The 12,976-nt window shown below is 36.7% G+C and overlaps 1 protein-coding gene across 1 annotated transcript; it reads right to left on the bottom strand.

Annotated features, from left to right (window-relative positions):
- Window positions 1-2,100: 2,100 nt before the first annotated feature.
- Window positions 2,101-6,528, bottom strand: fam181b (family with sequence similarity 181 member B). Its single transcript, XM_079885521.1, has one exon. It carries the CDS (start codon window positions 6,379-6,381, stop codon window positions 5,416-5,418), a length of 966 nt encoding a protein of 321 aa, XP_079741647.1. The 5' UTR covers window positions 6,382-6,528; the 3' UTR covers window positions 2,101-5,415.
- Window positions 6,529-12,976: the final 6,448 nt, after the last annotated feature.

The raw sequence follows: 12,976 nt of genomic DNA, 5'->3' as shown, positions 1-12,976 counted from the left end.
ACATTTTCTTTTGATTGAGAAAAAATTGTGACAGCAATAAAGACTAAGATTGTTGCAAAATGTAAAAATGTCGATCAACACCATTTATACATGCAAATCACACCGGATAAGCCTGATTTGTGGTGGTCATCACTACTACTGTTGCTTGTTCTTAAATCATTTTAATTAAAAAGTATTAGTATTAAACTTTGGTGTGAACAGTGCTATTTGTCCACACATGAATGACCTCAAGCCATGTGGCTTTATGAAGAGATGTTACACATGACTTAAAACGGGCCAAAACAATATCACTGACATGGGATTAGACTTTCAAAACAGGCTTCATGAAGCTTCAAAATCTTTTTTTTTTCTCAAACCAGTGATCCAGAGTGCATATCAAACTGGCACAATCATGTGATTTCAGTAAACGAGGATTTGTTACATCATCGTTTTGAAACTATTCGAAATTTTAGTGGTTCACATGAACTAGTGTCTATATTTAATTTTTGCCTGCTCTAAGATCAATTTGATCAATTTGTAGACGTTTAATGGCACATTTGTATAGTCTCTTATTGGTCTGATTAATCAAGCGCTCCATAAAACAAACAAAACAAGCCTTACACATATTATAAAAACACTTCATAATGGTATTAGATGATTTGTTAATTGCATTTAATAGCCTAGATCACACCTTCCTATAAATAAAACATTTGTAATTGGTTTTTGTATGTTTGGGCTGAGTTTACATCGTTGTGACCAGCGTGTGGCCTTTCAAGCACTTTAAAACAGGGAATCATTTTGTGAAGCAAATGATTCAAAGTTTCTAAAAGCTTCATTTCTTCCATCAATGAGCAATTTTCAAGCAACCACACAGAACACTATAACAACTGCTAGCAACTAGCCTTTACTTTAAACCAACCACAAAACCCAAACAACCACTTAGTATCACTATCACCCATTGAAACCCAAAACACCGAGGCCTGGTTTCACAGATTTCACAGGATTAAGCCAAGATTAGGCCTAGTTCAATTAGGACATTAATGTAGCTTTTATAAACATGCCTTAAAAAGCATTACTGGTGTGCATCTTGAGACAAAACTATGGAACTGGCATATTTTAAGATATGTCAGTGCAAGTTTCTTTCAGTTAAAACAGCTCAAACATGCATTTTAGTCTGGGACTAGACAAGCCTTGTCTGTGAAACTGGAGTATAACAACCACAACAACAACATCCCAGCATTCAGCTAGAAAATCTTATTAATCATCCAAAATACCCTATAGCAACTGAACTGCAATATATAGATATCATCCAGACCAACCTAGCAAGAATTGTCTAGAAAAACTCTAGCAACAACAAAACAATATGCATTAGTAACCACTTAACAATGTTCTAGCAACTAGCTACAACACTTACAAACAGTACAGAACCCCTAAAGGGACATGATGGGGAAAATTGAGATGGAAGGAAAAAAAATATTTCAATGCTTTTGTATTACCCCGAGAAACTTTGCAAGTGTTCTCAAAACTGTTGTGATGTAAATAATATATGAATCAAAAATATTCAACAGCAGATTAATCATTAAAACATCCAAACAAACTTAATTAACATGTTTTGCTGTGTGTTCCAATATGCTAAAACATCACATTTATCGGAATAGAGAACTATGGGTAATCACATGAGAGCTGTTGACAAGAAGTGAATGAGGTTTGTGGAAGAAAAAACAGTGAATGTCATGCTGTAAGACATTGCAAACTACAAAATACAAGCAATGCGGGTCAACAGGAGGTGAAGTGTGAAAACTGTCACTACAATTATGTCACAAATGAATAGAGAGGCACTGATATCAGAATAGATCTTGGTGTTAAACAGCTCACCTGTGGATGTTTATGTGATTTTCTTTTCTCTCCAGGGAAATAAGTGAGGAGCAGAATCAAGTTTCTGTCAGATAAACATCTCCATGTGATGCAGACAGAAATGAATACTTGAGTGGATATCCATGAAAACTTGTAGAGGTTCTTCTTGTTAGATTTTTTAGTCAGTTATTTATTTATTTTTTTGTTGTTCTTGTTGTTGCTGAAACTTCCTCCACTGTAGCCCAAATTGTACATACTCAGAAAAGTACTGTTTATACCTATAACCTACCCTAAACGTTAGAATGCGATTCAATTCAAACTTCGTTTACACGTCACGTGCATTTCATTTATTACAGCGCATGCGCACTGCGTCAGTCTACAAAAAAATACATATCGTAAATAAATTTTAAAAAACGCGAGAAAATCACCGGAACTTACCTCGAGCAAAATTGGTGTTTTCTATTAAAACGTGAAATATCTGATTCCGTTTGTATTTCCTAGGTGAAACATTAAAAACAATGTCAAGAAATGCTTGAACGCATTTGATGAGAACTCCCTAATGATGCCTCGACATCTTATTAAACATGGGAAGACACGACAGGTGGGCCTCTGCCAATAAAACAGTTTATTACACTGTTTATTAAAATAAATTTGTTAAAGCTGCCATTTTGTATGACCAATAAAACGATCCCACGTGTTATGTGTAGAACTAGCCTACAAGTTACCCAGTAGGGTAGCAGTTCATTTTTCATAACAATCAGAATTATAAAAACTAATTGAGTTATTATCTTCATATTCTTTGAATTTAGTCCTATTCTTAATATAAGTCTACTCTTCATTTCCTCTGACATGAAATAAAGATATGAAACATCAGTGGGGTGAAGCAAACTACAAAGAAATATCTCATTTTAATTATAGGCTACTGTAGATATCAAAAGCCCTGATGTAGAGGAAGGATTTGCTTGAAGCACCACTGCCATCTTGTGTATCATTCTGCAACATTGTCAGGTAAAGATTATGCGAGGTGTGTATAATGTAAAGCATTGCACACATTTAAGTTATGGAGGTGTTGAAGCATGTTAATTACCTTAAACAGGAGGTGAGAGATATCAGCTTGTAACACATAAAACATTCCTGTTTAATGAACCTAAAAGTGGCTATAGCACTTGAATAAGTAAAAATCATTTGGACTTTAATATGCTGAGACTATTCTTGCACGATCCATTTAGGATTTTATCAAATAAGATGTTGCACAATAAAAATGAAACATTTGCTAAAGAAAATCTAGCTGAAGTTTTCATTTAATCTTTTTCATGAATTGCAAAGCTAGGGTTTTAACCTGATATTTGGAAAAAACGCAACAGGTTGTATTTATTCCTTAAATATATTATAGCCGTGTATGTATGTATCATTCACAATAATGTGAATATGAAAGATCTAGAGCAAAGTTTCTCAATCAGGGGCTCATAAACAAACTACTAAGCATTTGTGATGCGATAGAAACACTAACAAGCACAGCAAATTTGGTTAATTAAGACTACTGTTAACTAAACTAGTGTACTAAATAAAAAGTCAGGATTGCAGTTCATTTCTAATGAAACAAAAGACTCTGAACTCGTCAAATGAGGATGGAGACGTTTTTGGCCAACAGATGGTGCCATAACTTGAGAAGTGTTACACCCTTTTGTTTGCCATATAGTTCGAATGGAATGGTCATACATGCACTTATCCCTTGTGATAAACAGATGGGTTCTCTGTCTTTTTTATGTTTTGAGTTTTCTTAACACATGCTGCACATCGAAATCTACTGATTAAAACAATAAACATGCAAAGAAGTATTTTTTCTTTAATAGACATAAAGACCAGCTTTATTTTGTCCCATGACTTTATGACCAAACAAAACGTCCATCCAGTGCCCCTGTAGTCCATAGATTTAGATGTGTGATTCATTAGTAAACAGACAAGTATCTTGAATAGCAAATGTCAGACAAACTAAATGTTGCTCTCACTTCTTTGTTTTTTTTTGTTTTGTTTTTTTCTGCACTGCAAACAATGTGAAGAAAAGTAAGCATATAAATTACAAAACACAGTTTTTTTTTTTACTCTTGGCTGATGTTTCCCACATAAAATTCATTTAAGACTACAACTAAATATAAAATATTTCATTAGCTTAATTTATTTTAACTATTTGTTGTTTCCCAATGCAATTGGAAATGTCTGATTCCTAATTTAATTCTCTATCCTAAACCAATGTAAGGCAATGGTGTTACAAAATAACATTGTATATAGTTCCTGTTTTCATGTTGTGCTCCTTTTTTGATGAACATGATTATTTGTGTACTGCAACTATAACCCATTAATACCAATACATCATATAGCTTATTTTTGCACAATTTTACCACCTCCTTCTCCTTTTTATCACTGTTTTACATACTCATAGTTTTCCATTTCTTCCAGAATACACCAAAAAGTTGTTTTAGATACAAATGTTCTAACATTGCATGTTAAGCAGTCGACAAACAATAGATGAACAAACAGTGATTAAAAAAATATGTAGACAGATTGTCTTGGTTGCCACTGTTGCAGAATGTTTCATGTTTAAAATTGGTCTTGACCCTAAAAAGTATTTTTCCACTTAAAACACACACACATATATATATATATTATGCCATTATATACAAAATATCAATCCAAGTGGCATTTTATTTTTAAGAAAAATAGCACAAGCACAGAAAACATGACAAAATTTTTTTTTTAAATTAGAAAACAACCCAAAATTATGTTTAAAATAAAGACTTGGTTGTTAAATGTTAGTGGATCATGTCCGTAGTTTATGTGATGAACTACACCTGTTGTCTAAAGTATGTGAACTTGAGGGGAATGGACTTCATACAGCCACTGTGACAGCATTTGATTAAAAATAACTGCAAAATCACCGAGTGAAATTAGTTCTAACATCATTTGTTTGCAGATGCCACTAGATTTGATATTTTGGTGTCTCATGAAAAAAAAAAAAGCATTTTAAGTGGGGATAAAGCATTCAAATACTTAATGGGATCAATGTATGCATGTAACTATTTAGTCTGTGACATAATTAAACAAATTAGCAGAACCCCCTGAGATCAGCTCTGTAACATATTGTTTCAAATTGTTAATATTGTCAATCAAACAATGCCCATGTTACAAGAGTAAGAGGTCCAAAGTGTATCCATATATTAAGAATACTTTTTTTTTTTTTTTGTCGTTGTTTTATTTACAGGGAACAAAGTAACATAAAACTCTGAGGCATAGTTTTGTTAATATATGATTAGAAATGCATTCTGTTTTCAATAAATTTTGTAAACTGTAAGGATATATGTAAACTAAGGCCATCTTTAGATTGTAAGCCTTAACAGTTTGCAACTGTATACATGTTATCCCATCAAGCGATGTTTTAAAAGGGTCCATTAGCTGGTTTTGAGGCAAATATTTCAGGATTAAAATGGACATTTCATGTTGATAGCGTCCTTTGTCAATGCCATACTGAAAATGCAAAAGTGATTTTGTCCCAATGTAATGTCTGAGAAAAAGAAAATCTCTGGCTTAAAGAGAAGAAAAGCTCCCTCTGTTGTATCCGTTTGCCAGATCGTAGGAGACCGGCGGTGTGGAGCAGTCTGTGAAGAAGTTTGAAAAGGTAAGTGCGCATGGCGAGCTCTGTTCCACAGGCACGCTGCCAGAAAGGTCCGTGTGAGTATAAAGATTTGGCTGTACTGGTACTGTCCGCATGTCTCCCGACTTTTTGGGGGTGTCGCTACAAGTGCCCCAAGGCTCGGTGTACAAAAACCCACCAGTTACAAAATGGTGGGAGTCATATGGCTCGGGGCCCATGGTCACCTCCTGTTGAATCCTGATAGGTGCGGTGTGGAATAGATCCTGCTCAGAGACCATGTTGCTGTAGTCGGGTCCAAGAAGCTCCAAGAACTCTGCCGCTTCCGGAGTCCCTCGCTCCAGGTCTTTGAGCGACATGCCAGACGTGGATGTAACTCTGGAGCTGTTGGCTGGCTCCGTGAAAAAGGATGGAGGAAGGTTTCGATGCCGCAGCGGGGGCTTCTTGGCCCTCTCTCCTCGTACATCCTTTGCTGGGTTAAAGAGGGCAGCCAGGCTCTTGCTTTGCAGGTTGGCCTGTATCCCTTCCTTCTTGGGTGGTGTTTTGCTGGAGAAGTTGCTTGTCGGGTTTTGAGGCGAGCCTTGCTTTTTACATGGCTCCTGAACCGGTGTGGTCCCTGGCGAGATGATACCCGTGCACCTCTTAATCTGCTTCTGCAGGTACTTTCGGTGGTTGACCTTCCTCTTGGACTTCACAGGTTTGTCCAGCGCAAGTTTGATGTTGCTGGAAGCCGAGTCGATGAAGCTAAGCAGGTCCCTAGTGGTCTCCCTAAAGTCACCCTCGCAGTCCACCTCGCCCAGGAGACCCCCTTCCAGACCCTTTTCCACCTCATAATCCATGACCGAGCCAGGAAAACAGAAGTTTAAGAACTGAGAGTTCATGATGGCAGCCTGAACAGCCATCTCCTCTCTCTCTGCCTCAAGCACAACACCTTCACTCAGGATGTATGCAATTGTCTTTTAGAGACCCTAAAGCATATTTATTATCTGCATTTCCAGGGTGGTTTGCTAACCCTTGGTCCTGTGCAGGACACCCTTACAGTTCGTCTGCACTCTGTCGAAAGCTGGAATTTGGGGGAAGGGAGGATTATTTTAGGGGGCAGGGCCAATGATGTCAGGACATCAAAGGGGAGGGGCCGAGGGACCCTGGGACTTAACTCTTTGCTCACGCCTGACCACCTGCAACTAAGAGGGATTTGTTTGAGGGATCCCACAGAGTAAAAAGACAATAGCCTTGGGTTCATCTGTCCTGGTCAAGTCTTCTTGTATATGTCTGCGTGAATATACACATTGTATGATATGAATTCTCTGAGAGCAACTACATTGGGCTGCCCACAAGGAATCTGAATTACTTTTATCTTATTAAAGACAGAGTTTTATTTGTTAAATTTGATTTGATCTTTTGAAATAGACAGAGCTTAATAGGTTGTAAATTAAACACCTGACTCAAAATGTTAGCACATGAATGTTCAAATAGCAAATGTTTCCAGGTTCAACAATGTAGTTTATACTTTGTTCAAGTTAGCTTAAACTGATTCTTAGTGTGAAATGAACTCTGAAACATCTTCTTTAAGTGATTATTAAAACAATGCGGCGTTGTAGTATTTTATTCCTCTAAAGAATTCAAAAGTTTCATGCCGTGTGATCTACATTTTTTATTCTTTTCCTCATGTCTCACAAAATACACCTCTTGAATTTGAATGCATATGTTGTATAAACTTGACCAAACCTTCCGGACATGTGCATTTGGTCCTGTGCGTTAAGGTGAACGCTTAGTTAGAGATGCATGCTTTGGGACAGGTACTGTTTGTTTTTCTACATGTTCTTCTAACTTCCTACAACTATCTTAATCTGTTCGTGGTGGAAGTTGATTTCTCGTGCATTCCCGCGCCAGTGGGAATTTTAGCCTCTGCCTGACAACTATTATAGGCTGCCTTTGACATACAGCCCTACATGGTCTAAATAGCTTCTATTCTTCCTCGGCCAGTGAAAGGGATCTTTGTGCCAGAGATTCATTAAACTGCACCTCACAGCCCCTTCGTAAAATGAGGCTCAATAATGAACAGTCGATTTAACTAGAAAAGCTGCCGGAGCTGTTAAATTAAAGGGGAATAAAGTGCAGTTCAAGCCCAGTGTGCCAGAAGAAATGTTGACCTTAAGAAATCCTGGGTATGAGTGAAATAGCCGCTGTAAACAATTCAGCATTTGCAGGAAGTTTCTTGGCCAGCAGTGAATAATGAAGAGGGATCCAACACTGGGACTTTCGTAGGGGTCCGAACGGATCCTGATCTCAGTGAAAGCACTCAAAGGACGTCGCTCTGGTTTGGAATATGGTGGGCTTAGAAAGAAAACACTTGAGGATGTTGGGAGTGTTTGAATCAGGAGAGTATTGATATTTAATACTTGTTTCTCTCAATCAAATAGCTCAGAAACAAGGATTTTTGCTTATTGATACAGAATGTTTTTGGCCCAAAGCGTTGAAATTTCAGGACATGATGACTTTTCAAAAATATTTGGTCAAAATCCCATATACAGTTTTGTCCCATCTTTCTTTTGAGAGCCCGTAGACTTGTGTAAAGTCAGTTCAGATGCACTTAATCTGATCCAATTCCAGTTCAGTCCACTAAACTTTACTTTCCCAGGCATTAAACACGTTTATAGCAGCCCTGACAAAGTTTCTTTTTTTATCGCATCCATTTCACTTAGCCTGTTGTGAAATCACGTGCCAATGGACTGTTTCTGCCATGCCCTTTTTCTCTCTCACTTTGAGAGGTTTTCCCAGGGATTTTTTTTTAATTCCCACCCCATAAGTGCATTTTAAGGTGAGGCAGTGAATCATTTGGATGTTGGAAAGGGGGAAAAAAAGGAGAAAGTCTAAGCGCTTTTGAGAGAGGGGGACCATCGAGAGTGTTATTATCATGTAAATTGTGATGTAGAAAAGAGACAGTGAAACTGATAGCAGTGATCTAATTATCTGTAGCCCAGCTCTAGACCCGGTCCTGAATGGGGGTCCCAAAGAAGCTGCCATGGCCTCACAATAAAACTGTGTACCACAATAGAAAAATAGCAACAGTGTAAAAACAAGCTTTTTTTTTTTTTTTTACAGGATTCGCCTCCACGTTTCTAAAGTTACGGCTATTTTAAACCACACCAAAGTCCGTTTTCCTCTCACAGAATAGAAGTGACCACTATGATATTTTTAATTAAAGGGATAGTTCACCCAAAAATGAAAATTCTGTCATTAATTACTCACCCTCATGTCGTTCCAAACCCGTAAGACTTTCGTTCATCTTCAGAACACAAATTAAGCTATTTTTGATTAAATCTGAGAGCTTTCTGACCTCATCATAAACTGCAACGTATACCACTTTCAAGGCCTCGAAATATAGTAAAAACATTGTTAAAATAGTCCAAGTGACTACAGAGTTTCAACCTTAATGTTATGAAGCGACGAGAATACTTTTTGTGTGAAAAAAGCCTTATAAATAACGACTTTATTCAACAATTTCTATTTTTGTATAAATTTTAATAGAACAAGGGAATAGACAATTTAAGTTTGTGTTTTGTATTCATAATTTAAACAAATTTAAATATTTAAGTTTAAGATTCATACAAAATGTTTTAAGTTGTAGGTTTGTTTCTACTCATTTAAAATTCTTAATTCACAATGTGAACAATATGTAAGGATTATTCAATTCAATTTGTTAGAATTTTACTATTATTGGAAATGCGTAAATGTTCTTTTTTTGAGTGCATCAAGTCCCTTTAATAAATATGTATTTGTCCCTTTAATTTTCCTTTTTCAACAAGCCCCCCTCGTTCTTCTGGAGCCTAATTTTGGCACTGTGACATCACCATCCTAATGGCTGATATTTTCTTCTCTTCCCGCACAGAGCTTTTGTACATGCTAGTCATTCACGTTTAAGGGCTTGACGCACTAATTCCGGAAACAAGTTTCTATGGCCACATAAAGGCCAAAGGGATCAAAGAGGGTGAGGAGTAGAATACTGACACCAAAAAAAGGAGAAAGAATTGTGTGACATTAAAGAAAAGAGACCAAGGAGATTCCTAAGCACTTTGTAAAAGTTGCAAAAACTGGAAAGTCTATTTTATACTGTCAGTCCAACACATGAAGTTGAAAATAGTTCAATGACATGATCTGTTTTGGCTGAACTGTTAATTAACTCATTTATTTATCTATTTAAAAAATATATGTTTTGTAAATCAAATCATTTTGACCTTATGTGGACCTTAGTTCGACAGCCTGTGGCCACTGGAATGACACTAGAGTGAGAAATAATGACAGAATTTTACATTTCTGGGTGAACTACCCCTTTAAGATGTACGCAAAATATAATTTTTCTTGATTGTTACAACACTTGACATATTTAACGTCATTAAATGAAAAAAAAATTTTTTTTTTTAAATGGTGATAAATATTGCACTGACACATACTTAACAAGATTTAAATGAGAGTTTTTCTTTTCATTACCTTGGACATTCTTGCCATTGACCCAAATGCATATTAGTCTCTAGAGCATCAGATGATGTGGTCCTTGCATGACAATAAATGATTTTTTTTTTTTTTAGGGGAAAGCACTAGTGGAAAACAAATTATAAAGAAGCAAAAGAAATCAACAAGGTCAAACTAAGTTGAACAAACTCAGCAGGGGGAAGAACAAATGAGACGGCCGAGGGAACAACATTCATCTTTCCGCTTTCGATTCACGTCCATGGAAAGCTGCTTAAGCAAACGGACCATTGAAAGTGAGTATTGTTTGGTTATCGTTACACACCGCGCACCCCGCCCTCCACCCAGGGAATTTACAAACTCAGCACCCACTCTTTTTTTTAAACCCCGTTTTCCCTGGACTCCCTGCCCCCCCCCAGACACCCTTTCCATGCTCTCCAGTACGACAGTGGGTTACACACTCACATATCTTCCCATTGGTGTGTGTGGTCTCAGTGTAACCACAACACATCCGGAACTAAAGACTCTCGGTCAGCAAAATGCCAGCAACATATTTGATTGATGAAACTGTCAGGTGAGAAGAAAGGATGTTTAATGGCAACAACAGGGACCTTAGAAAAGTGCAATAGTGTTTAAACCCCCCCACTTACCCTTGATGTTTGTCTACATTTGTATGTTGTAAGTAACCATACGTTATTCAGAATGGAAACTAAAGATTTTGTTCACTCTACATTTTTTTGTAAACATGTTGTTTACGCTTGAACGTCCAAGTGAACATCCAATGCATTTGGTAACCATAAAAATATAGTAACTGTCATCTATATAAACATTTACTGAGACTGAGTTGTTATTCCAGAAACATACACTAAGATCTAAACAAACAGATCTAGACAAAGTCATAAGTGGGAAGATTTTGTTCAAATATCCCACTTCCAACAAAATGTCCAGTTGTCTTGGGATACTTCTCACTTTACAAATAGGATTTCCAACCCTAAATATACCTTGGGCCTCATTTATAAAATGTTATGTAGAAACCATCCTACATTTGATCTAAGATTATTAGATCATCAAATGTGTGTCTCTGTGATTCAGAGAAATAAAAGTACGCACAAAAAAAAACTTGCTTACTCCTCTTCTCCCAGCTGTGAAATCTATAAAACACAAATGATCTTAAAATTGTGCAGCTGAATGCTTTCAGATCTCTACCTTGTAAACGCCTCCTAATTAATGTCATTAATATATAAAAGAGCACCAGTCAATGTCCAAATCCTTTACTTAAGAATGGCGAGTGGAAAGAATTGCTTAGATTTCCAAAAACATTGCGTATGCCTGCTTAAAACCTGACATGGCATTTTTATAAATATGAACGTTGGCGTGAATTTTAGCATATGCATATGTAATTATTTTTTAATTACAAGCACAAAAAAAAAAAAAAAAAAAAAAAAAACACATGGTGCATTCTTGTCTTACTGTAGCAGTAACAAACCCCAGTACTCAAGAGGGCGATAGAGTTTCCACGTGCACATTAAAAATGGATGTGTTATTATTCAGGAAGCTAGCAATAAATATATTTAATCAAGTCAACCTGGAAGTTTGTTTATCATGATAATCTTCACAAATTAACACAACTTTTGGGAATTTTGAAGCCTAAATACAATTGGAAGAAGTAAAAAGCTAAACATAGACATGGCGTAGTTATTTTATAGCCTAACATCCCCAACATTAAGCTGCCGACAACTCTTTCAGTCTTTATTTTTTTTTAAAATTCCCTGAAAGTGTGAGTTAGAATAGTTTGTAAGAAAGTACTTAATATTTAGTGTTTCGATTATTAAAACAATAAGGCTGTTAAAGTGAATAGATGAGTTTACCTGTCTGTATAGTCACATGTAGGCACTTGTTAGCAACCGCCTTTTCCAAGTGAAGTAAAAGCTTTAAGAAAATCACAACGTCTGAAGTTGAAATTGCTGATGCGTTTTATGGTGAAGACTAAAATGTGAAAACATCTTGAGCTTGTGTTCACCACATACCCTATTTCAGGCATTAAACTAAAAAAAACCATTGACTTCAGGACAATGGAACCAGAAGTTCTAAAATGCGATCTCATTTATGGGTTTTGGCCTACAAAAAATGTCATCCCCGCAGCTCTTTATTAGCAAATGACAATGATGTACAAAATCATGTCCCTACCAATATTTTTTTCTTATTTGAGAAGCCGTTTCACTCGGATATATGGGGATGGGGAAGAAAAGTATGTTTCTTTTTATTCCTCAGACTATTAACAAAAACTCTTCCTTTATATTATACAAATGTGTCATTAAAAATGTCTACAAATTTATTCAACTTAAAAAAAAATAAAAAAAAATAAAGATATTGGTTTTGGACACTGGTTTATGGGTTCACAGAGACCATCGCCCCCTAGGGACAAATCATTGATACTTTGAAACATTTTGAAACGATTATGTTGTAACAGAGTCTCGTAAACTGAAATCACGTGACTTTGGCAGTTCAATATGTGCTCCGAATCACTGGTTCGAAACAAATGATTCGTCAATGTTTACGAAACCTGTTTCGAAAGCACCCATCTCTGAACTTACCTTTGAAGTTACTTTCAGACTACGTAGCAAATAACAAAAAAACAACAACAACAACAAACGAACGCAAAACACTGAACTGTTCATATTTCAGGGAGCAACAAAGTGAAAATCATCATCCATCACCTCACACTCATCTATTCCTCCTCATGACCTTCCCTAACCCCACAAAACAACCTGCTCTGCACTCTGGCTGTGATATTAATAATAATATTAGCAGGAGGCAGCTCAGCAAAGAGCAGATGATGTCTGCGCACCACAATTTGGAGAAGCAGGAGCTGCCAGCGAGTGAATACAGGTCTGGTGGAGTCCTGCAGGTCCCGGCATGGGGCACAATCTCTGTGTTTTACACCACATGCCTCCCGCTAGCTACTTTATTGCTCGTTTTCTGTCTTTAGGCTTTCATTAAATCACACTGGAGCAGCGTTTGTGGTGG

The sequence above is a fragment of the Squalius cephalus genome (genome assembly GCF_949319135.1).
Source record: "Squalius cephalus genome assembly, chromosome: 11".
NCBI lineage: Eukaryota > Metazoa > Chordata > Actinopteri > Cypriniformes > Leuciscidae > Squalius > Squalius cephalus.
The sequence above is the reverse complement of the archived record's forward strand: the minus strand, read 5'-3'. Positions and strand labels throughout refer to the sequence as shown.

Coding starts and splice junctions, on each gene's coding strand:
- fam181b (XM_079885521.1), bottom strand. CDS start 6,381: ATGGCTGTTCAGGCTGCCATCATGAACTCTCAGTTCTTAAACTTCTGT.